This window comes from Camelus ferus, chromosome 33 (genome assembly GCF_009834535.1).
Source record: "Camelus ferus isolate YT-003-E chromosome 33, BCGSAC_Cfer_1.0, whole genome shotgun sequence".
In the NCBI taxonomy this organism is placed as follows: Eukaryota; Metazoa; Chordata; class Mammalia; order Artiodactyla; family Camelidae; genus Camelus; species Camelus ferus.
The window spans coordinates 6,001,678-6,025,524 of NC_045728.1; the positions used below are offsets into that span (position 1 = coordinate 6,001,678).

General features: G+C 52.6%; 1 protein-coding gene across 2 annotated transcripts in view; it reads left to right on the forward strand.

Moving 5' to 3' along the window:
* Positions 1-23,847, forward strand: part of KIRREL3 (kirre like nephrin family adhesion molecule 3) — a 491,466-nt gene that overhangs the window by 391,610 nt on the left and 76,009 nt on the right. For both annotated transcript variants that reach the window (XM_032472373.1, XM_032472375.1), the window contains exons 4-5: positions 16,843-16,992; positions 22,006-22,155. In XM_032472373.1, the coding sequence (XP_032328264.1) occupies positions 16,843-16,992; positions 22,006-22,155 (300 nt within the window). The remainder of the gene's footprint in view (positions 1-16,842; positions 16,993-22,005; positions 22,156-23,847) is intronic.

Consider the following 23,847-nt stretch of genomic DNA (forward strand, 5'->3'; position numbering starts at 1 on the left):
AGAATCATAGACTCCTAGAAGAAACATCAGGAACCACTTGGAAAAGAGGAAGCCGAGACTCAGGAAAGTGACGTGGCTTACCCGGAGTAGCACAGCTGGCAAGCGATAGAGCGAATGCTTGAACCCAGGCTTCTGAGCCTAAGTCCAGCTCTCTTCCCGCTTCCCTGTGCCAAGTCCTGAATGTCTGGGCATGACAGGCTGAGCATATCCTTCAGGGAAGTCTGCCTGCTAAAAGTGGATCTGAGGCCATGTTTTGAAAGAGACAAGAAGCAAGGACCTCTGGGAAAAAAAAGAAAGGGAGGTAGGTTCTTTGATACATACATAAAACATGTCCTCTAGGAGCTCAATACTGTGCTGGGTACAGGAGCTGCTGAGGCTGGACACAGTCTTTGTCCTTAGGAACTTTGTCCTCCGCTTGGAGAGATTAGATATATTTCACATCAAGTTGATTTTGTGGTTGTTTTGTGTTTGTTTTTCTCCTTAGCTTCACAGTTTGTATGCTTAATGTGACTTGGGAGCCACAGAAATCTAGATTCAAATCCCAGGCGTAGTCAGAGCAGGTTTAGAACCATATCATCAAAGATTCTTAAGACCAGAAGGGATCCAAGTTCCAGTCCACAACCTCTTCTGATGACGCAACATCCCTGCCAAGTACCAATGCACAAAAATACTTTTGAATACTGAGGTGCTATGCACTCATTCATTCACCAACCATGTATCGAGTGCCAGCCCTGTGCCCAGCACTGTGCTGGGCCCTTGGCATGTAAAGACGCCACCCCTGTCCCCAAGGATATCATAGCAATCACAGCACAGTGTCATAACTGCTGCAACCAGGTGTGTCCAGAGCCATGGGAACAGAGAAGGGGAATTCAGTCAAACTGTCAGCCAAGTGAATCATGCCCAAGACAGCCTCCTGGAGAAAGTGATATCTGAGCTGAGCCCTGTGAGCAAATTTTATTATAAGAGAGCATGGCAGCGTCCGCTTGAATCCCTCCAAGACAGAAAACTCACTGCCTACCAAGGCCGTGGGCAGCTCCTCAGCCAGGCTCTCATAAAGGAGTTTCAAATGTAAAACACCCCTTCCACCCCAAGAGTCTACAGTTTTGTCGTTCTAACTGCACTGATGACACTGGGAAAGAGTGACAGGTGGCAGCCACTGGCCAAAACCCTGAGCCTCTCCCTCTGCCAGCTACTAGGTCCTGAGGAGGCATTCCTTCCTCTCTCTGCCTCCCCCTCTCCATCCTCAGCTGCCTCAAAGGCTTCCTCGCTGAATACTGAGACCCTCCCTCCACCCTCCTCCCCAGGGTGGGAGAGTCTGAATAAATGAGGGTGCTTAATGGCCTGCGGTGCCATAAAGTTTTTAGAGCCACGTGCCGGAATGAGCAGGTTCAGGCTGAGATGAATTATCCAGACCTTTTATCAGAGGAGAGTCAATAAAAATCTGAAGGCGCTCGCCCCATCTCCAGAGAGTGGCCGTGTCACACGGCAGGGCCCTGCGCTCTGGAAATAGTCATCGGCAGGCGCATTGCCCCCCAATCCATCTGCTTTCTTCCCTGTGCCTTCCCTCCTCAAGTGTATTCGTCTCTATGGTAACTGTGTTGTGACTGGTATGGGAGGAGTTTAATGACATTCAGAAGTACCAAATCAAGTCCATTTATATAATGGTTTGAAATACACATAATGGCCTGTGGAATATAGGACACGGTGACAGTTTCAGTAACTGCGTACAGACTGTGGGATAAATAGAGCAATGCAATGCCCCGCTCCACCTCCAAGTCAAACGTACCAGGAATAACCACTATTTTAGTACGAGAGCAGGCTTCTCAGCCATTACTCATGAAAGGGTCTCGAAACACAACACCAAGCTCTTCTCTTTTGAGAAAGGATGCTGGCTAGACCGCAGGTCCTCTGCACCTGCCTGGGTTTGACCAGAGCGTCAGGTCGGGCAGGTCCAGAGAAGGCAGGGCCTTCCAGAGGAGTGGAAGGCACAGCCGTCCCGCCCTGGGTCCTCGGGCGCCCCCTCTCGGCCAGCCTGTAGTAGGACATCCACTCCACGCGCCTGGGCCTATAGCTCCCTCCTGTCTGGTTCAGAGATTTCCCAGACTCCCACTGTGTGCCTGGTGCAGTGGGGGACGTGGAGGACGCCCGTATCTTGGCTCGGGCTCCCCCAGAAGCAGACCCTAGGCGAGGACCAACCTGGGAGGTGCAGAAAGTGCCAGAAGGAGTATAGGGAATTGACATGAGAGAGAGAAGGTGGCCAACGCAGGGGCACCGTCAGGCCCCCCACATGGTGGGTGGCCAGAGCCTAATCCTAGTGGCAGGCTCTGGGAAGTGCTGCGAAATACACTGCCTAGCAGTTAAGCCACTCAAGGAACAGGGTATCTAGACAGCACTCTCGTCAGTCGCTGGCTGAGGGCTGCAGTGGGTTGCGCTGTTCACTCCCCGGCACTTCTGACCTGCTCTTTGCAAGGACAGAGTGGCCTCTGCAGGGGAAGAGAAAGACCTCAGGAGAAGGGTGGGAGAGTCTGGTGGTTGGGAGTCGGCCTGAGGGATCAGGTGGGGCACTGACAGAGTTGGCTACAGACCTGAGGGAATTTTGAGTCCAATGGGGAGACAGGCTCATAGTGAAACAGCAGAAGGCAGGGTGATGGGAGAGCTAATGGGGTGTGCAGGTGAGAGGCTCTGGGAGGCGGGGAGGCCACTTGTTCTGACGGGAGTAATGCCGGGGGGACTTTGACGAAGTGGGATGAGTGACGGGGGGCCGGCCTGAGAAGGCACAGGCTAGGGAGGCACTTTCACACACATGTCACTTAATCCTCACGACATCACAAGGTAGGTGGCGCTACCTCCATTTTAAGGATGACATAACTGAGGCTCAGAAAGATTGAGTCATCTACCAAAGGCATGTAGCTATTACCCAGTAAACCTGAGATTCAAACCCTGGTCCTCTTACTTCTGCTCAGCCACAGGAAGCTTGGTGTGTTTGGGAGATGGGGGTGGGCTGATTTGCTCCATCACCATCAAGGGCATACGTGACCTGCTGGATATCCATAAAGACTTCTTCCCATGGCCAAGGGCAGCCCTCTCCCCCATCTCGCCACATTGCACTGCCCACAGACCCCTACTCAGCCAGTCAGGCAGCCCCTCTGATCTGCCCCAGATGTGAGCTGGACTGACCGCGCCTAATACTGAGTGAATTATCTGGAAGTCACTGCCCTGGGGGTACGGGAAGGAGAAGAGGCAGCCTGGGGTGGGGGCACTTCAGTTCTAACGGTCCCCACAAGCATGCTTGTTGCCATTCCTCACCCTCCCGGCTCTCCTCTCCCAGCCCTGCTCCAAACCCCACTGCCTCAGAAAATGTGGCGGAGGAGGGATCACACACACAATTCTCCCTGGAGCAGCATTTCTGCAGCATGTTAATAGGTTTTCTGTGAAATACAGGCTGCATGGGTAAATAAGGTGGGGGAGAAGCTGGGTTAGCCCTAATGAATCACATCTCTCCTACAGAACCTCCTAGAGCCTTTAACACGCCAAAAGGTCCTCAGAGTTTCCCAAACTTACTTGACCACAGAATATTTTTCCTCTGTGTATTAGGGCTAGGGTTTCTTGGAATCCACTTAGGGAAATAATGTTTTAAGGCCAGATCTGCCACTAACTCTTTGTCAAATGAGAATAAATTAAGCCTGCCTCATGAGAACCAATAAAATAAAAGGGATGAAAACTCTCTACAAACCATGAAGTAAACGGTGCTGTGAAAGAGGACATGAAAGAGGACGCTATTGTTTATTCACATGAAACAAACATACTCAGTTTCCCTGAGAACATTTCATTAGGAGGCTAATAATAATAATAACAATAACAATAATAATAATAATAATAATAATAATAATAATAATAATAAAATTTTTTTAAATAAAAAGTTCTGTTCCTGAATAGGCATGTGACCTTGGTCGTGATCTCTCTTGACCTATATTTTCTCATCTGCAAAATGGGTGTACTCATGATGCTATCCCTCTTTCTTCCATGCATTTGTTTCCATGATAAAATATGCACAATGGTTGTACAGGTCCTTTGAGAAAGTACAAAGTACCGTAAAATGCAAGGCATGATTATTACTGTCCAGGTTAATACCCTCAATTCAGCCCTTTTTGTGCTGAGACCAAAACAGGAGATGTGTTGGGGGGGGATTGGCTAGTGGGAGAAATAACAATGACTAATAATTTTCATCCATATTTATGATGATAGGAGACTTGTATGAGCATGTCGCTGAGGGGAGAAAATGAATATTTCATGAGTGAACGTTAAATGTAGTATTAGGATGAAATAGACAGAAAGACACCCCCACCCCCACCCCGCCTCGCCTCTGCCTGCAGGTTCAGCTGGGAAACCAGCACAGGTCCAGGCTCATGGCTGGCTCCAGGGAGCAGGGCAGCCAGTCGAGAGGGAAGAGCTCGGCCCCCAGCGTGGATGGGGAGCTGTCCAGCACGGACTGGCTGAGGGAATCCTGTCCTGGAAGACAGGAGAGCCAGTGCCCACTCCATACACCAGCTGGGTAGCCTTGGGCAAGTTACTGTCACCACCCTGAGCCTCCACTTGCACACTGTTAGATGGGGGTGATAACACAATCAGCTCTGCATGGCTGTGAGGTCTCAATCCAAGCTCGGCTGTTTGGGAGAAGGTGTTGCAATGCACACAGGTGGGGGGCGTTACTATGCGTTTATGCACTCAACAGACCGCTACTGAACATCCACCAGGTGCCAATCACTGCCACGACCACAGTGTGCTAAACGCTATGCTCATCACTTTATACACATCACCTCGTTTAATCATCACCACAATCCTGAGAGGTGTCTGTTACTACTCCCATTTTCCACATGACGAAATGAAACTCGGGAAAGATAAAGAACTTGTCCAAAGCCCTCCGACTAGTAAATGGCAGAGTCCAAGGCTGTATGTAGCCAAAACTCTTCATTCTTCACCCATTTTTGTCTGTGCTTCTGCAGAGTCAGTGGTCACTCTGCCGCCACCCCTCCATCTCTTCCCTGTTCTGTTCATGCCTCGAACTCCCCCTGGCAGCACCCCTTCCTCACCCAAAGGAAGAAGCCTTGCCATCCCCTTTTGGTATCCTTCAGGATACTCTCCCTTTGTTTTCCAACCCCCTCCCCTCTCCCAAGACTCTTTTAAGAGGTCTGATTGTCCATCCTCCTTAATGCATTCGCCCTGAAGTGCTAATTTCTGTCTCCATCCATCAAGACCTGTGCCTCCCAAGACCCCTGGGCAACCCTCATCTCTGGGCCAGCCGTCGGGTGGTGCAAAGATTGAACACTTCTCCCTTAAACACCCTCAGAAGATGAAGTGAGGACAGACTGGGCAGTGCCAAGGTTAAACCCAGCCAGGTCTCCTCTGCCTCCTCATGGACTGCCTCTGGAGGTGGCTTCTGGCTCCCTCTGTCCACCACACAGCACGAGGACACAACCATCCCTGCAAACCTCTTCCCTGTAGGGCACTTCCATGTTATCTTGGCTCATCCGTTCTCCAGAGATGAAGAGATTATTTTAAACCTGCCGCCGCACCAGCTCTGCTCCTGGCTTCCAATGCCATTAAGTTTCATTATAACAAATAAACACCACAATGACATTTATAAGTTACCACTGAGCACAGAAGCACAAATATGAAGCAGATAAACTGCATTTGATCCAAATAATTACTGCAGGCAATATTGGGCTTAGTCTGAGCTGGCAGCCGGGTACCGAGTAATTTATTAGATTGCGTAAGGCAATGTTGCCCGTTGCGTTTTTCATTATTGTGTCCCTTCCCCTCTCTGTGGTCTAAATAGGTTAGAGGAGTTTAGACAGTGCACGGCCAAACAAAGACAGACTTTGCTCAAGCAGATTAAGGCTGGGAAGTGTCCAGGAATGACCACTTCCCAACCAACATGGCTCTTGTAAGAGAAGAGAGGGTTCAGGATTATCTTGATGCTGCCGCCATGGACAGTTCCCTGTACTCCCCACCCACTGGCGCGGATACAGAAAGAGGCTTGATGGAGGGAATGAATGGAAGGGCTGGATGGAGCCCCCAGGACAGCAAGCCTGGTTCCTGCTGCTCGGTTCCTGCTGAGTTCCTTTGTGTTCTGCCAAAGACCCTCTCTACCAAAAGGCCCTGAGTAGCCCCAGGCAGCCCCGGGCAGCCCCAGACCCCAGTCCCAGACCTCTCCTGCAATAAATAAAGGGAAGGAAGCAGTCTGCCAGCCAACTCTGCAAAACAAAGCAATGAGAGCTGGCTACCAGCTGCCGCCTCCCTGCCAAACCCAAACTCATAAAGTTTGATTCAAGGGGTTACAATACCTCCTATTCAGAGTCCCTCCTGCCCCATTCTCCCAGCCTTAGTAAATTACCCAATAAGCAGCAAGGACCTGTAGTTATTGTGCAGTTAAACGGTATTTGCCCAGTAAATCCTGAGCGGAGCACTAACGGTGATATACAGTAACTAATTACAGACATGAATTCTCTCCCCAAGACACCAAGTGGTACCAGATATTGTTGCATCTCAGGGAGAAGCCTAGAAAGCCGCCCTGTTCCCTCCAGTGAAGCCATGAGTAGCTCTCCTATTAGAGGGAGCTGTCGGCTCATCCAGTGCCACTCCAGGCTGGAAAACAGAGACATCCCCAGAGGGCAGGCAGGCGTGGGGCCTTGTCTCCAGGGAAGCCCCCCATTGGCTGCCCCGATCCTGGGCCCAGCAGAAGGGCCTGGCCGGGCACCCGCTGTCCTCCTTGAGTCGTCTTACAACGGAGAGGAGGCTCCACATCACAGTAGCTGTTGCCAAGGCCCAAGGCTCCAGCCGTGAAGGGGATGGAAGTCATTACTCACAAGACCCCAGACTGAACTAAGAAATCTATTTCAAGGACTTGGCCTTTGCAAAGGGCTTCTGAGCAAGGATGCAGTGGAGTGGGCCATGCCTCTGCCTGGGTGTGGGCAACTTTTGCCCTAAATTGTCATTCATGGGGCTGATCTCAGGCCTAAGGGTGCCTGGGAGGCTCAGCGTTTTCTCTGGCTGATTGTGGTCTGCAGGCGGGACAGGGCCTGTGCCCGGCAGGCAAGAAGCAGATGTCCCGTCAGCTTCATGTGTGTTTTGGAGCACAGCTGGGGGCAGCTGGGGGACGCAGTAGTCACCTCTGCTTCCTGAAGAGGAAACCACACAGCTCAAACACCCTCTGCGCTTACCAGGGACTGTCTCGTAAACAAAAGCCCAGAACTGGAGTCAGATGGTTCAAATACCAGCCTCCAGCACATACTGTGTGACCTTGAATGGGTTTCTTAACCTCTCTGAGATTCTATTTCCTAATCCATAAAAAATGAGAAGGATTTGCTCTACCCTTTGGGATTGCTTGATGTGAAAATATCTCGCCTGGAGTTGAGGCTACTGCTTCCAAGGAGCTCTATGCCTGCCGGTCCCATCCTTCCCACCACCAACTCATCTTCTATGACACATGAGCTCAGGGACCCAGCCTAAGCCTCCTGGAAAGGAAGAAAACCGCTCAGCCCATCCGGCATCCCCAGCAGCATGCACACTCCCTCATTTTCCTCTCAAGGTGCTTCTAGTACAAAATCTCTCCTTTTCCAACATCTCCACTTCATACAATCAAAACAAAGGCGGAGGCAGTAATTGCATGTTCATTTTCTTTTGTTTCCTTGGCTGTTGCATTCTCAGGGTTGATGCAGATAATCCCAGCCCTTGCCAAGGCCACTGCCAGGTGGCAACAGGAGAGATTAGGTGATGGTGACACAGAAGAGGGCTGGGATGGGGCACACACTTGCAGTGGGACTTTGGCTTTGAGCCTTGGCCTTCGAGTGTCTACATCACAGCTGATTATAGAGTGTTCTCAGCTGGGTGTCAGAAGGATGGATTAAGTAAAATAACGTATGTGAAGAACTTTGTGGAGTAGAAAGTGTATACTCAATTAGTTGTGGTTAATATCCTAAAGCAGTTGGAAGATGGGACCCAGAACCCCAGGGCCGTGAGAAGAAGAATGACTTTTTTAATTAGGACACATATGTAGTTAGCTCTCAATTATCTGTTGGCAAATTGTCCCCATTCCTGGCAAATGCCATCGCCAAGATTGCTTAATGAAGTCCTCTGTTAACATTTCACAGCTTCCTATTTTGTTCTTATTTGCATGAGGGCCCAAAGGGAATGCAAGTCCTTTAAAGGCAAAATTAGCTAAGATCCCCGTCCCCTCCTGGAGAAGGCGTGAGCCGTAGAGACGGCGAGCTGGGAAGGGTGGAGTGGGCCAGTACCAGGGGTGATGTTCTCCACCCAGCTGAGCAGGAGGCAGGAGGGAGCTCCATCACTGGGCTTTTTGTGACTTTTTTTAAGTATGAAAAATGCCCAGAACCTCAAACACATCCATATTCAAACACAAAGACCCAAATGCATTCCAAAATTGAAGATAAATGTTACTTACAATTATTTGTTATTTTGGAATGGCCACCATTTTGGATTCTTCACATCCTTGCTCCTCTCCATTAACAAGGATCACTAAGAGTTGACTGTATGCAGGCTCCAAGAGGGGAGGAATTCAGAACATGCACCGAGATGCTCTGCTTCCCATTGGGAAGGACTTCAGCAGGCAGGAGAAGATTCCTCTGTAAACAGCAGGTCGCAATCATGGTCCCCAAGGCAGGGTTAGTGAGTGACACAGAAGTAACTCATGCTTCAAGTCCAGCCTCCATTAGCCACAGTGCAGTCTGGATCCTGGGCCTGCTTTGCACCTCTCAGTGGGTACAGCAAGGTTGTCCTTCCTGTTACACCTGGGGACCAGCAAAACTGCCCAGGTCCTTCTGATTCCATGAGCATCCACAGAGGGACCTTGGGGTCCACTGCACGGGGGCCACGGCGCAGGACTCCATCCTTCCAGCTCCACCTCAGCTTTGTCTGCAGCCACTTTATCCACACGAGATTCTAGCAACAAAAGGATGCAGACAAAAAAAAATATGAAAGCTACTGACCTCATCCAGTGTCTTCACTGTGCAGCCTAGAAAACCAAGGGATGTTCAGAGACAGACAGCAGCTTGACCAAGGTCACACAGCAGCCGAGCTGAGACTGGCAAGAGCCCAGTCCCTCTGAGCCCATGCTGTTTGCATACAATGGTGCTTCTCAGATGTGAAGCAAAAACCACCTGAGAAGCTGTTAAAATCCAGATTCCTTGGCCCAGCTCAGATCCACTGTCTTGAAATTTCTGTCTTAAAGCCCAGGAAACTGTATTTTCCGTAAGTTCCCCAGGTGATTCTCACACACATAGAAGTTTTAGCACAATTTCCAACTGGCAAGGCCTATACCAGCATAAAATGATATTTTAAGATGTTTGGTCTTTTTTTAATGATGTTTAGGACACAGATCTTTCCCCAACAGACCGAGTGTCCCTGGGAGATTTGCTTTTCCTTCCTTGTGCTTCATTTTCTTCTTTTCAGCCCTAGGGCTCCCCAAAAGAAGACTGGATAAATCACAACTCAGAACATTTCGATTGGCTCAATCCGGGCCAAACAGATTGACTTCTAGTTCAAACCCTGCATTTACAGATGGGAACTGAATCTCAGAGATGGGAAGGGTCACACAAGGGCGCAGCTAAGAGGTGGCAGAGGTGGCACCAAATTGGTACCTTCTGGGCCTGGGTGCACGTGGCCAGGGCATGGCTTCCTATGTCTGGACAGTATCTCTTACAAAAGGGAACAAGACTTGCTGGACATCGTGGGGTCAGTGATCCCCGGCCTTGCCTCCAGCCTATCCCAGTGGTTCCCAAGCTGACGCGCTCTAAGAGGGCACCGGAGAAGCTCGATCTGCCCGTAGCCGATGCCTACAGCTACCTGTCAGGCTAGCAATAGTTCATAACTGCTCTTTAGTACCACTTTCTTTATCTCACGCTGCTCCCTCCCCCAACAGTGATTCAGTGAACACATATTCCAGTCCCGAAGACACAAGAGCCTGAGACTCAGAGAAAGAACGGGGCTTAGCCTGGGCCCCTGGCCAGCCAGCAGCAGGCCTGAGAGGGCATCCCAGAGCCCCAGCCTTCACGGGCTGCCTGAGCATCTCCCATCTCTACCCTCCCCCACCGTCACCACCAAAGCCCCCATTGCTTTGCCCGTCCCCTCTCGGTCAGACCCCAGGATGACCGCAGGCAGGGATGGATGGTCTGTTTCACCGGCACCGACATGCCAGTATTTCCAGCAGCTCTTATCAGTGTCTTCTTGGCAGCCAGAACTCGGCTGAATGGATGGGGGATTACCTCTCCTGGCCACTAATGAGCACAGTGCAGCCTCTGGCTGGGGCCATAGGCTGATAATCAGGAGGCGAAGGATTTATAGTGACCTTGGAGTCACCCTGCCACAGCCAGCCCCATTGTTTTTCATTAAAGCCCCACGCTGTCCAGGACAACCTTGGGGGACTGTGCGTCCTGAGGAGAGACCTGGGAGGCCGAGAGAATCACAGGCTGCCCAGCGGCCCGAGCTCAGGGAAGGTGCGAGGTGGGACGCCCTCAGAACTGCTGCCCCTCACCCAGCCCTGGGGAGTGCAGTCCGCCTCTCCCGTGTAAGCCCAATAAAACTCCAGCACAATGTCTGGAATGTTCATAGTATTGGCAAGCTTCTCCTCACCTGTGTATCAGAATCAAGGCAACCAACAGCTGCCAGTGGCAATGCTGGGGCTGGAAGTGTTTGCAAGCCTCTCTCCCAGCAGAGCCCCAGGAGAAACAGGCGATGGAAAAGGCCCATCTTCCACCCCTGTTTGTTCTTCTGGCTTCGCTGTATTTCCAGTCCTGGTCCAAAGGGAGATGCTTGACCTCTCTCCAGCCCAATGGGACTCTAAGCCTGTGCAAACCTTGACAGGAGCTAGATGTGCCACCCAAGGCTGTTCGCTCCCACTGCTCCCTACCTGGAGCAACCAAGTCCCTCTTAGACAGTCACATCAATGACTATAACTTTCCACATTTGGAGGTGAGTTCTCAGGTCAACACCACACGAGAGGACACATTATAAGGCTCTTGTCCACTGCCTGAGCCATAGTGAATGATCAGTAGGTGCGAGTGAATCCCACCTTCTTCCTCCAGACCCTTGGACCCAACTACATCGAGAGCATCTTCTCCCGAGTGATTCGGGGCTCCTCTCCATCAGCATATTACAACTGAGCTCACTGCCCCTCAGCCTGCTTCTTCTCCTGAGACAAAAATGGCTCCACTAGTCACCTATTCACCCCGCCCTGCAGGCCAGGGAGAGGGGGCCTTTCCTCCTCCATCTTCCTCATCCAGCATCAAATGCTACAATTCGACCTTCAGTGGCTCCTAAGTCCATGTGCTTCTTTCCATGGATAAACTTTAGCCTGAGCCCTTATGAGCAAAATCCCTTTGATCGGTCTTCCTACCTTCATATTACCCTGCTTCATCCATCCTCCTCACAGTGGCTGCTGCGATCCTTCTGAGACTCAGATCTGAGCCTGTGGGTCCAAACGTCTGATGACTTCTCATTAAGTGCAAACTTCTTAGCGTGCATTCGAGGGCCCACGCAGCCAGACCTCCGACGTTCTCGCGATACGCATCCTGGTAAACACATCCCTGCACCAGTCCCACCAGGCTCGTGGCGAGAGCAGCAGCTGCCGGGTGGAGGGCACGCAGGGCTCCGTGCACTTTCCTCAAAGTGTCCTGATTTATTCTCACAAACATCTGACAAGCACTGGAGGCCACCCAGTGGGGACACTGAGGTTCAGAGCAACTGAGAAATTTTCCCAGGGCGCACATCTCTAATGGCAGAGCCAGAGATCAAGCCTGGCCCGGGGGGCATCCGTGCTCTTATTCCCTGAGCACATTCTGGCGCCCAGGCGTCCCTTACCCTGGGCCCCATCCCAGGGAACTTTCTCCCTCCTTGCTTCCCCTTCGAGGCCATTTCCAAAGCCAACCCTTCCGTGAAGCCCCTCAGAAGGAAAAATCTTTCTTCTTAGGACTTTCTTTTTATTATTGTCATTATTATTATATAAGTTTCAGGAGTACAACATAGTGATCCACAAGTTTTAAAGGTTATACTCCATTTATAGTTACTATAAAACGTTGGCTCTGTTCGCTGTGTTGTATAATACATCCTTGTAGCTTATTTATTTTACACACAGTAGCTTGTGCCTCTTAATCCCTTATCCCTGTCTTGCCCCACACACACACACACACACACACACACACACACACACACACGCTGCTGGTAACCACTAGTTTGTTCTCTGTATCTCTGAGTCCGTTTTTTTGTTACATCCTTGGGACTTCCTTTATACCTCACTTTATACAACACCTTTTATTTTAGCTCCCTGTGCACATATGTGTCTCCTCCAGACACTAAGCTCCTTGTCACGGAAGACACATCCCTCCCTCCCCTGCAGCCCCACACCCGGCCAGGGGTCCTGGAGGCTGTCAGGGTGGGACCTGGGTGGGACTCGCCCCCGCCTGTGGCCCGTGGCATATCACCAGTACCACTACACTCCCCGTCACAATCAGTCAGTCAGGGGCTAGGACATAACCCCATCACCCCCAATCTCGTTCCCCCGAGTGGGTCACGACAGGGCATTCTGGAAATTTCCCAAAGTTCATTCTCCTGCATTAGGAGCTGGTCCTGTGCTGAGCAGCAGGAAAACAGCCGAAGTCGAGACTTGGGCTTCCAGGTGGGATCTGAGCCATCCTGCCCTGGTCCCTTCCACCCCACCTGGCCTTGTTCTGGTGCCAGCTGGGCAGGGGGCTGACTCACTCCTTCCCTTCCTCCCATCTGCTTGCTTCTCCGGACCTGGGCGGCTTCCCTTAATCTCATAAGAGGCAATTTGCGTGCTCCAGGCAGGGAGAAAGCTGGCGACAAATATCCCCGGTGCAGGTATTCTTGATCCTTCCCCAGTTGGTCACTAATAACAGAGCAGACGGTGACATTTGAGCCTTTTCTGCATGGCTGACCAGGCAGCTCCGGGAGGCTGAAGCTGGCTGGGGCCGCGGCAAAGGCAGAGCTGCGGGAGGATCAAATGCTCACATCTCTCACCTGCGTGACTCACGGGAAGAAGCAGATTCCAATCGGGCCAACTTCAGATTTGCAAAGCCTCCTTGCCCGGCTCTGGGACCTGTCATGACAGGGGCTGCTCTGGCTCCAGTCCTAGCAGTCCTGGGCTCAGGAAAGGCTCATGAATAGTGATGAAAATTAGAACCAACCTTGAGGAAGCACTTTGCATGTGCCCGGATCACTTCCACGTGAGGCCTCGCATCCTCACAGCAGTTTGGCAAAGGAGGTATGTCACCCCATTTTACAGATGAGGAAAGCGAGGCTCAGCGTGAGTGAGGAAAGTGCCCCAGATCATACCGCTAGTGATAGGGCTGGAGTTCCTTCCCAGGCCTGCCTGACCTTGTGTTTTTCCCACTGTCTAGGACCCAGCTCTGGTAGGTGACCCTTCAGTTAGGTACTCAAAGCAGGTACCTGGGTTACCCATCACTCACGCCTTTGCTTGTGCTTTTCCTGCCCCAGAATGACATCTCTCCTCCATCACATCCCCATTTCCTGATTCCTCCTGCAGGAAGCCCCTCTGTCTCTTCCCCCGCCCCATGCTTGCAGCAGACCTTTATTTAAACCCCAAAAGAACCTTATGTGACCTTTTTATGAGACCCATTACTTTCTCCGTGGTAGTCTCAGGACTTGGGTTAAGTGTGGCCACGCACAGACTCTCAGCAAGTTTTGCTGAACGTCCTGGGCGTTGCATGAGGCAGGCAGGACTTCAGCGGGACTGTCCCGAATTCAGGAGCAGGGGTGGTGATGGACGCCTCCTTACTCCACCTGCTCCTGGACTGCTGAGCATCCCTGGGGGTGTTACTCAGCCTCCCCATCCCTGCTGCTCCCCCTCTGAAGGAACAAGTGAGAGCGGCCGTGCCCTGGGCTCTGTAAAAGCCAAGCAAGCTCACCAAATGGCCCTAACGTTCTTGTCCAGGTCTGGATGGGATTAATCCCAGGGGCAGTTGTCACCTCACCTCCACCTGCTGCGGGAGCAAAGGTCTGGCCAACGTGCCCAGGGAGACGGTGGGGGTGGGGTGAGCACACCCACACCGTCTCCTGACCACTTTGACCTGACCTCTGAGCATGGATCGAGGGGGGATTGCAGGGGACACAGGGACATCAGCGCCCTGCTCCCCACATCAGGCTCCAGTGCGAGTTTGCACCGAGGCTTTCTCTCCTGTTCCACTCGCTCACTCCAAATCCTTTGGTCTTTGAACTAGTCCAGGCGTCCCTACAGACAGCTGCCTCTCACCACCACCCTCGGGCTTCTCGCCCATGCCCCTGCCCGCTCCTCCGCAGGATGCTTCCTGAGCCCAGCTTCTCAGGGACCCTCACCAACACCAAGCAGAAGCGGGATCGGGAGCGGGGAGAATGGGCCAGTTCCCATCTCAGGCCTCCCTGCTCATGAGCATCCCAAGGGCTCAGGCGCCCTGCTGCAGGACCTGCTCATTCCAACCCCCTCAGCTCCCCACTGACAACCTGATAATTCTCTCTGCTAACACAGTCGTTGCAAGCTATTGCAGCTGTCTTGACACTGTCCTTCTTGCCAGAAAGATTCTAAGATAAAAGAATGTGCTGTGAAATCATCATTAGAGCCTGGGGAAGGAGCCTAGGAGAGGACCCGTCTCCCCGCCCACTCACCCTCTCCCTGCATCCCAGACCCTCCCCGCCCCCTCTCCTCTCCTCCCTGACGTCTTCCCTCCATCTCTCTCTCTCTCGCTTTTCTTCCTTCCTCCCTGTTCCTCTCCTGCTCTGCTCACCCTCTCGCCCTCTCGCTCCTTCTCCAGAATCTCCCTTCCCCTCCAGCTTTTCGCTCTCATCTCTACCCTCCTTCTCTCTCTTGTTTTGGTGCCACAAACAGTCTAATTACAACAGAGAACTTGAAGAGACAGGGGGGGGGGGGAACCTCCACATATAGCTGATTAAAATGTCCTATGAAATCTAATTTGTAAAGCTCAAATCAGAATAAAAAGTGTTACTCCCACAATTCAGGGCCAATTTGATTTTTAATGAGATGCCTCAGAGACCCAGCCAAGATCTCATCAGCTACCTTCCCACCTGCCACAAACTCTCCGATATGGGCCTTCTGTCTCTCCTCTGCCACCATCCCAGTGTCTCTCGGAGCCACACACCAGTCTCCCTTCTTAGGGCCATCTGCCGCTGAGAGCTTGGCCCTAACTGTCGTCCGAGTCTGGGGATTTTGTATCCCCAAGATGGGCAAGTGTCATTGTCCAGGACCTCCGTGGCCATCCCTGACTCCCTCGGGTGGGGGGGGAGGGGCCGTGGCAGCAGCCTGCCCACTAGGTCCAGTTTTCCTGGGCTGTGTATCTGTATGTGCAAATCAGGGTGTGGGAAAGAATCCAGGCCTAGAATTCATGAACCCCAGACAAACCCTACTCGTTAGCTGTGTAACCTCCAGCAAGTTACTTTGCCTCTCTGATCTGGGTTTCTTTGCTATAAAATGGAAATAGTTCTGCTCCAAACTGTAATTACACGGTTACAAGAGGGACGGCTTGTGAAACACAGATGGCACTGTGGGCCAGGAGCTCAGTGGACATCAGTGTCCCGTGTCCTGTTGTCCACTCAACTGTGGACTCCCAGGGAACGTGCGTGGGTCACAGCACCCTCCTTCTTCAGCACCCTCCCGATCCAGGACCAGGCACAGGGCTCTGCACTCAGCACAGCTCAGGAGATGAGGACACAGTCATTAGAGCCAGAAAGCCTTGGATTCACAGCCCTGGTCCCAACGCCTGATGCTCCCTGGACAACTTAGCGAACCTCTAGGGCTCTGTGTGCTGAGTCCCCGCAAAACGGGGTTGTTAAGGCCCCACACGACCAGTGTGGGGACCGTGACAGCCACAGGGAGGGCGTACGGGGCACCTGGCGAGTAATTAACATGCACGGCTCCTGTGACTGTTTCCCCTCCTTGGGCTTCACTTCCTCATCTGGAAAATGGGGATAAAAGTAGTACCTACCTATTAGGTTGTTGCGAGGGTGAAAATGTTAATGAGCCGATATTCTTACATCCCAGAACAATACCTGGCCTATTATGCACACTGTGGGGGTGTCTCTTTAGTAACATAGGAACAGGCTGCTTAGCGGGTTCAGTGAGGCGTCAATGGGGAGGGCATGGGGTCACACTGGGTGATTTGCTCCCAAGTGAGAGTGAGGCTGGGGTAGGGTCCGCTGCAGAAAAGAAAAGGACAGGAGGACAGGTGGAGAGAATTAATTACCTGCTCCCTCACCCACACCACCCACCACACTACACCACCCCTCATCCCGCTGAATTTGGCCTCAGTCCCATCCTGGAAGCCACGAAAACAGTAAGATTATTTCTTGGATTCTCAGGTTTATCTGAAGCACACCAACCCCCACGCCCGCTGCCCTCTTGAAGCACACCCCCTGCAGACAGCCTCCGGCTGGGGGTCTCTCTCCTGCCTCTGCCCTCTCGTGGAACTAGGTGCCAGGAAGTGGCGTGAAGTGGAAAGGGGAACAGCATGTCCCAAGCGCAGTGGGGCGCGGCCCATGTGCGGGCTGGAGGATGGCTGGACCACAGCGCGAGTGCGCTGAGGATTGACGAGCAGGGATGCTGCAGCCGGGAGCCGGCTCCTGAAAGCGGAGGATTGAGCTGGGAGCAGCGAGGAAGCACTGCTGGGCCCCAGGCAGAAAGTGAGGCGCTCCGGGGGCCCTGGTCCCCTGGGCCAGCCTGGGCTCTGCTCCCACAACTTGAGGGGAAGCCCTCCAGGCACCGCTCTCTGCAAGTAACTGGCTGCTGTGTTTTTTCCTTCCTAGGTCAAGTGTACTCCTTCAGCCAGCAGCCCCAGGACCAGGCCGTGGTGTCGGGGCAGCCGGTGACCCTGCTGTGCGCCATCCCCGAATATGATGGCTTCGTTCTGTGGATCAAAGACGGCTTGGCTCTGGGCGTGGGCAGGGACCTCTCAAGTGAGTACCCCCAGGTCTCCTCAGAAAGGCCTGGAACTCGCCCCTCCCCGGCCCACCCACCACCCTCCTAGGAAACTGCATCTTCACAGGGGTTTGAGGATTAAATCTCAGCTTTCATTGCAGATCCCACGGGCAGAGTCAGGCAAAGCCGGCCCGGGGGCCAGAATCCACAGGACCTTGAGGGCCCCTCTGACGACTGATGAAATACGAGTCAGTCCTCACTCTCGCGGTCAGTTCTGCACCTAACACACTGTTGCCCTGGAGGGTCCATTCCAGGGTCAAACACGTGTCTCATAAAGTCGGATTTCCAGAAGTGCCGTGTTCTTGTTTCTTGGTCCAAAATGTTCCCCACCTAAGTCACAGCCCAGTTCTTCCTGCCCCCCGTCCATTAAAGGGAGCCAAGCAGATTGAAAAGTCAAAGAAACCTGGCTGGTTTGAGGGGTTACCATGTGATGGGAAGAAAAGAAAAGTGTTTAAAATAAATTCCAAGTCTTATTCAGCCCACCCAGGCTGGTACTCAGCAAAGATGGGCTCCTGTGTCTGTTGGTGACTGGCATCTAAGCTGCCTGCTTGGTGCCCACGCCCCGTCACCTGTTAACTATTGTAAATGTCAACCCATAAGCCCATATGGACACCTTTCCAATCCATATTCTCCCCTGGGAGAAAAAAGAATGAGATCATCTTCCAGGTCACTCACCCGTCAGCCATCACTGTTCTCGCCCCGGGAGAGAAGGCATGTGGCTGTTCACTAAGCTAAGCATAAACTATAAAATTCAGAACGAGGGATGTGGGTGTCCCTGGGACTGGAGAACGTCTAGGGTGGAGAAGGAGAGAAAAATACGAATGCCACCGAGAAGTAGCTTTGCCTCTCTTGTGGTGTGCAGCTACAGGAAAAATAAAAATCCAAGCGCACTTGGGAACATGACGGATGGGAAATTAATATTTTAAAATGGGAGTTATGTCTCGCCAAAAATGTATATTGAAACATTATAGCAACGGTCAAAAGCATCACAGGGCTTGAGAGCTGCCGCCCAGCTGAGCAGGGATAAAATACACAATAGCTCCAAAATATACTGTGCGGCCATAAAATTTAAGTATTATGGGAACCAGCCAATTTCAGGGACTCTGAACTCCCTTACCCCAGAGGGACAGGGAAGATGACAAGGAGCCTCCCAAACCTGATACGTTCACGCTCCGCGTGGCTCTCAACGCTGCTAGTTAAGGAGGCTCTGAGTTCCCGGCCAGCGGTGTTCAGCTTCGGTGAGGGACTGGGGTCTTGTTGGGTTGCTGGGCAAGAGGGGGCCGCAGGACACCATGGATGGTTCACAAAGTGGTCACCACCACGTGGATAATTGACCCTCTGGCATCCACTTCCATGAATGGCTTTCTGGGATGGAGGATTTGGTCCTGCTACGTGCTGGGGGGCAATGATGGAACTGGGGTCTGCTTCATCTCTAACTTGGTCTGTTGATAGAAAGGTCAGCCCTCTTCTTGCAGAGCCAATGAACTCAGACTCGAGTGTGAAGTTTCTCTGTATTTGATCACCCCCCAAAATAGCATCATGACAATAATGACAGATGCTCAATAAACACTGGTTTCTTGCCTGATAAGAAAGTGAGGGTAATAGAGAATTCAGTTCTGCACGTATTTGCAGAGCACTTAAAACTACAAGGAGACTGGAGCCCAGCGTCGGGGGACTTCATCCGGCTGCAGCTCCGCCCTCTTCTATTTTAAATGTGTGGCCCCATGCAGTCTACCAGGAGTGATGCCTGAACGGAAGACCTCAATGTCTTTCTGGTCACCAAGGCTGGAAAAAACAGTCGAGGGAAGTGATTTATAAATATACTGCCTCATATTGATGGAACATTTTTCTTCTAAGAAGCTCACAGGATCTCATAAATCTACAATGATTCACAAGGAGAAAAATAAGGATTTCACCCTTTATTTGGCAGGTAAATAAAGTCACAGCTGAGGAAGAAATTGATTCAAACTTATGCCCAGTCCCAATGCGTGGGACCCTATCTCCTAACCCCAGAAGCCTTTGTACCTGGTCTGCTCTTCCTCCTAAAGATGGGAGGAGCCCTCTTGGGCTGCCCTGCAGCACTGTTACGTTAAACCAGCATTTACAGACTACTTACTGTGTGCCAGGCACTTTACCTAGACTATCCTATCTTATGGTGTTAGGGTGAAGATAACTCTGTAAGGTTCTAGCATTGTCCCTATTTTACTGATAAGAAAATGGAAGCATAAAGAAATTAAAGTAACTGACCCAAGACAACAGAGCTAGGAAGTGATGGAGCTTCCAACCAGGTTGGAACCCAGGCAATTTGTCTGTAGAACCCAGAATCCCAATAATGTTGCTTCCTGCCCCGGGAGTAGCAAGAGAGAGTAAGGAGTCTGTGGAAGGAGCTAGAGCTTCCTCAGAACCTGCACTTCTGGGCCTGCACTTTCCGAAGATGCTGTGGGTCCCTGGGATGGTATCACGGCTCGCCGCCTAATTAGGCAAATACAAACAAACCCATCACTGATGTTTTCAGCAGCTGATGAGAGCAAAATCTGGCCTCTGATCGCTTGCAAGACAACAAAAACACCAGCTCCAGACAAGAAGCCTGCAGGAGACCAGGGGCTGATCACAGGACCGCAGGATCCAGAGGCTGGTCCAGAGGGGCTGAGGGCCATAAGCCAGCTTCACCAAGGGCAGCCGCAGCAGGGAGAGTGTGGAAAACACCCACATCCAGCCCCTCACCCCGCCCTGAGCAGAGCCAGCCTAGCTTCCCCGGGCTCCTTCCAAAGCCCATCAGAGGGCAGGAGCGGCTGGCAGGAGGGGAGGCGGTGCTCTTGGGAGTACAGATGATGGCTTGTAGCATCTCTGGCCAGGCCCGAACAGCTGTGGAGGGCAGGGCCATTTGATGGCATGCTGAGGACAATACTAGCCATGAAGACGTGAGCCTGCAAGGCTCAGCCACACAGGATGCACCCAAAAAGCACCCTTGGGAGCCTGGTGGAGGATCCCAGCTACCTCCACTGACCAGGAATGGGTGCCTTTAACAGCCCATCCCCAGGGAGCACTGCCCCAGCTCTGGAAGACCCTCGGAGCTCCAGTACTTCATCCAGGGTAGAAATCTCCTCCGCAACGTCCCTGACAGGTGATCATACAACCTCTGCTTAAATGTAGCCAGTGACGGGGACCTCACTACCACCTTTGGGTGCCCAGATCTTTGTTGGACACCAGTAAATTGTTAACAATATCCTTAAAGTGTTTCCCCATGTTAATTCTGCCCGTTGATGTTAATGCCGTCCTTGGGAGCTGCATGAACACATCTAAGCCCCACTAAGAGACTTAGAAATATTTTAAGAGAGCTGTTGCACACCCCTTTGTCTCTGTTTCTGTCTCTTAAGCCCTCATCCTCTCCAAAAGGCCAGATGTGCCCAATGCCCTCCTCCAGTAGCACATTTCTGAGAGCTCGCTCTGTCCCAGCGAAGGCCCTTCAGAAAGAGGAGCAGTTTGGGGCTGCTGGAGGGTAGATGGGTCTCTGAGGAGGGAAGGGGACAAGGGCAGGGAAGAAGGACCCTGTGAAAGACTGGTGGGGAGAAAGCAGAGCCCCGGCAAGGGGCTGGGTGGAGAACAGTTCCTGCTGGGAGAAACTAAGGAAGTTGGGGGCCCAGGACCCGAAAGGAGAGGCCCGGCCCTGCCTGGCCAGCCACGACCCATGCCGGCATTTATATTCAGTCCTGCACAGCAGCAGGAGAGCTGCTTAAAGATTTATCATCCTCAAGCTTTTATTTATCTATTATTCATCGTCAGCAGTATAAGAGGCCCCAAATTCCTAAACGTCCTGAGTGCCTCGTAAGTGTTTAATCAGGCCCTGGGGTTCAAGGGTGGTCCTACCAATGACCAGAAAAGAGCCACTTATGGTTCAAAGTGACCAGAGGTTCCTGGGCGCTGGCGGGGTGGACCTTGGTTTCTACTTCCTGTCTATCCTGAAGCAAAAGTTTTCCCCAAAAGCCACTCTTGGTCCTTTCCCAAGTATTTCTCTGTTTCCTTCTTCTTTCTCCCTCTGACTCGGTCTGCTCCCTGTGAATCTCAGCCTGGGTCTCTCTGTCTCTCCGCGTGTCTCCTTATCAGAACGTGTGTCTGCTTGCTAAACGGCAGCGCTGAGCGCGCCCCTTTCCAGGGTAATAGCCCTGCTGTGTCCATCCACACTTAGTGCTTCCAACCCTGCTCTCTCCTTCCCGCTCTATTAATAGCTTCCCTATCATTTCTAAACCTAAAACCCACGATACCCTTACACACACACACACACACACACACACACACACACAACACACACACACATACACACACATACACACACGCGCGCGCGCACACACACATACACACACACGCGTGCACACACACACGCGCGCGCGCGCACGCGCACACACATACACACACACGTATGTGCGCGCACACACATACACACAAGCGCGGGCACACACACACGCACACATACACACACATATGTGCACGCGCACACACATACACACACGCGCGCGCACACACGCACACGCACACAGACACATATACACACACATACACACACACACATACGCACACACACACATATGCACACACACACGCACACAGACACGCACGCACGCACACACACACATACACACACACATACACACGCACACATACGCACACACACGCGCACAGACACGCACGCACGCACACACACACTCGCGCGCGCACACACACACACACACACATACACACACACACGCACACACGCGCGCACGCACACACACGCACACACACAGGCACGCACACACACTGCCCCAACACCCTGGGGAAACCCATTCTTGTGCTCCTTACGCTGAGCTCAGGACCGTGAGCAGCCACCTGCTCTGCCAGCCCTCCAGCCCACCCCCACCACTCCTGCTCAAGTGTCCCCTCCACTGTGCCGATCTGTCCCGACCATCTCCTCCACCCCTGCCCCAGCCCCCCTGATATGCCTGCTCTCCCCGCAGGTTACCCACAGTACCTGGTGGTAGGGAACCACCTGTCAGGGGAACATCACCTGAAGATCCTGCGGGCAGAGCTGCAAGACGATGCCGTGTACGAGTGCCAGGCCATCCAGGCCGCCATCCGGTCCCGCCCCGCACGCCTCACCGTCCTAGGTAAGAGCCGGCCGTACACGGGGGAGAGGATACTGTGGGAAGCACCCTGGGCTCAGCTCTAGAAGCCAGGGGCCAGGCTGGAGGGCCCCCCCCACCGGACATGGGTCAGCTGGCATTGGCCTTCCGATGTCCAGGGCAGGAAATTTCACTTTCTCCCTTCTGGGGAGGAGGTACTGACACATGGGGCAGCAGTGGCCGGAGCCCTGGGGGACAGTTTGTGTGTGCGGCAGGGGCGCTAAAAAGGGCTCCTGGGTGCTTATTTACTCAGTCAGGAAGCACGTCCTGCATGTGTGATCCACATCAGGTCCTGTGCTGGGAGATGGAGATACAGAGAAGGGGACACATCCCTGAGCTCCTTCTTCCTGACTCGACCTCCCTGGGGTGCTAACAAAGCCCCATCTACCACCTCTCCTGCCAGGTTCAGCCTGGAGCTTGATCCTCTCTGCGATTCGATTCCAGCCCCCACAGGGGCCACCCCGACCCTGCTCCCTCCCACCTTCACTGCCCCCTGGGAGACCTGGCTCTCGGTGGGAGACCTGGCTCTCCGGTAGAGGACTGGGCTGCCTACATCACCCCTAGGAAACGTCATTTCAGGCTCTTGTTCCAAATCACATCTTTGCCCCTTGGTCTTTCCTCATCTCAGCTTCCGCGTCTCTGGGACAACCTGCCTGGAGAGGCCCCCACTCCTTGACTTAGGCACACCTGCCTGGAGACCAGGGAATGGGCTCAGCTACCCCTTAAGCTGCCTTGTCCTGATTTAGAGTTCAGACCCGTCGACTCCCTCCTCCAGCCAGATGTTAGGAGGAGCCCGTCCTGCTGGGAACCCAGCCGGCACACTAGTAATAGCTCACATTTGCATAGTGCTTCACAGCAGCGCTCACAGCACTCTCCCTCACACTCCCTGGCTCCCTCGCCCGTTCTGCAGGACAGGGATTGCTGCCCCAGATGAGAGGCTGAGGCTCAGAGAAGCAAAGAGCCCTGCGTAGTGGGTGGCGCACAGGCAGCCAGAGGAGGGAGGCCCCCTCCCGCCCCACCCGCCTCCAGCAGCTGCTGTGAAGTTTGACAACAGGGCCAGCAGCTGGGGTGCTGCCTCCTCGCCGCTGGGCAGATGAGGCGCACGGCTGCTCAGGGATGAAATATTGAAGAGGGTGTCACGTTATCTTCAGATCTACATGGCCAGCTCGCGGGGCAGCCTGCCCCAAGCGCAGCTGCAGACAGGCCCTGGAGGGCCACTCACCCAGCCCGGAACCTGGCTTCTTGAGACGGGGAGGAGGAACTCGGGGCCAACCTCAGGAATCCCATTCAACCTCCGAGTCTCCCCTTGCCTGCAATGAAAGGATTGAGAAAATAAACTTGGTCTGGAGGGTAAATAAGCTGGGATCACTTGACCAGGAAGCAGGCCTCCAGTGTTTAAGGGGGAGGCTGCCATCTTTTTTTTCCTTTTTTTTGAAATACAGTTTACAATGTTGCATTAATTTCTGGTGCATAGCATGTTTCAGTCATACATGTACATACATATATATTCCTTTTCAGATTATTTTTCATTATAGGCTACTACAAGATATTGAATATAGTTCCCTGTGCCATACAGTAGAAACTTGTTTATCTATTTTATATATAGTAGTATCTGCAAATCTTGAACTCCCATTTTATCCCTTCTCACCCTCTTCCCCCTACTGGTAACCATGAGTT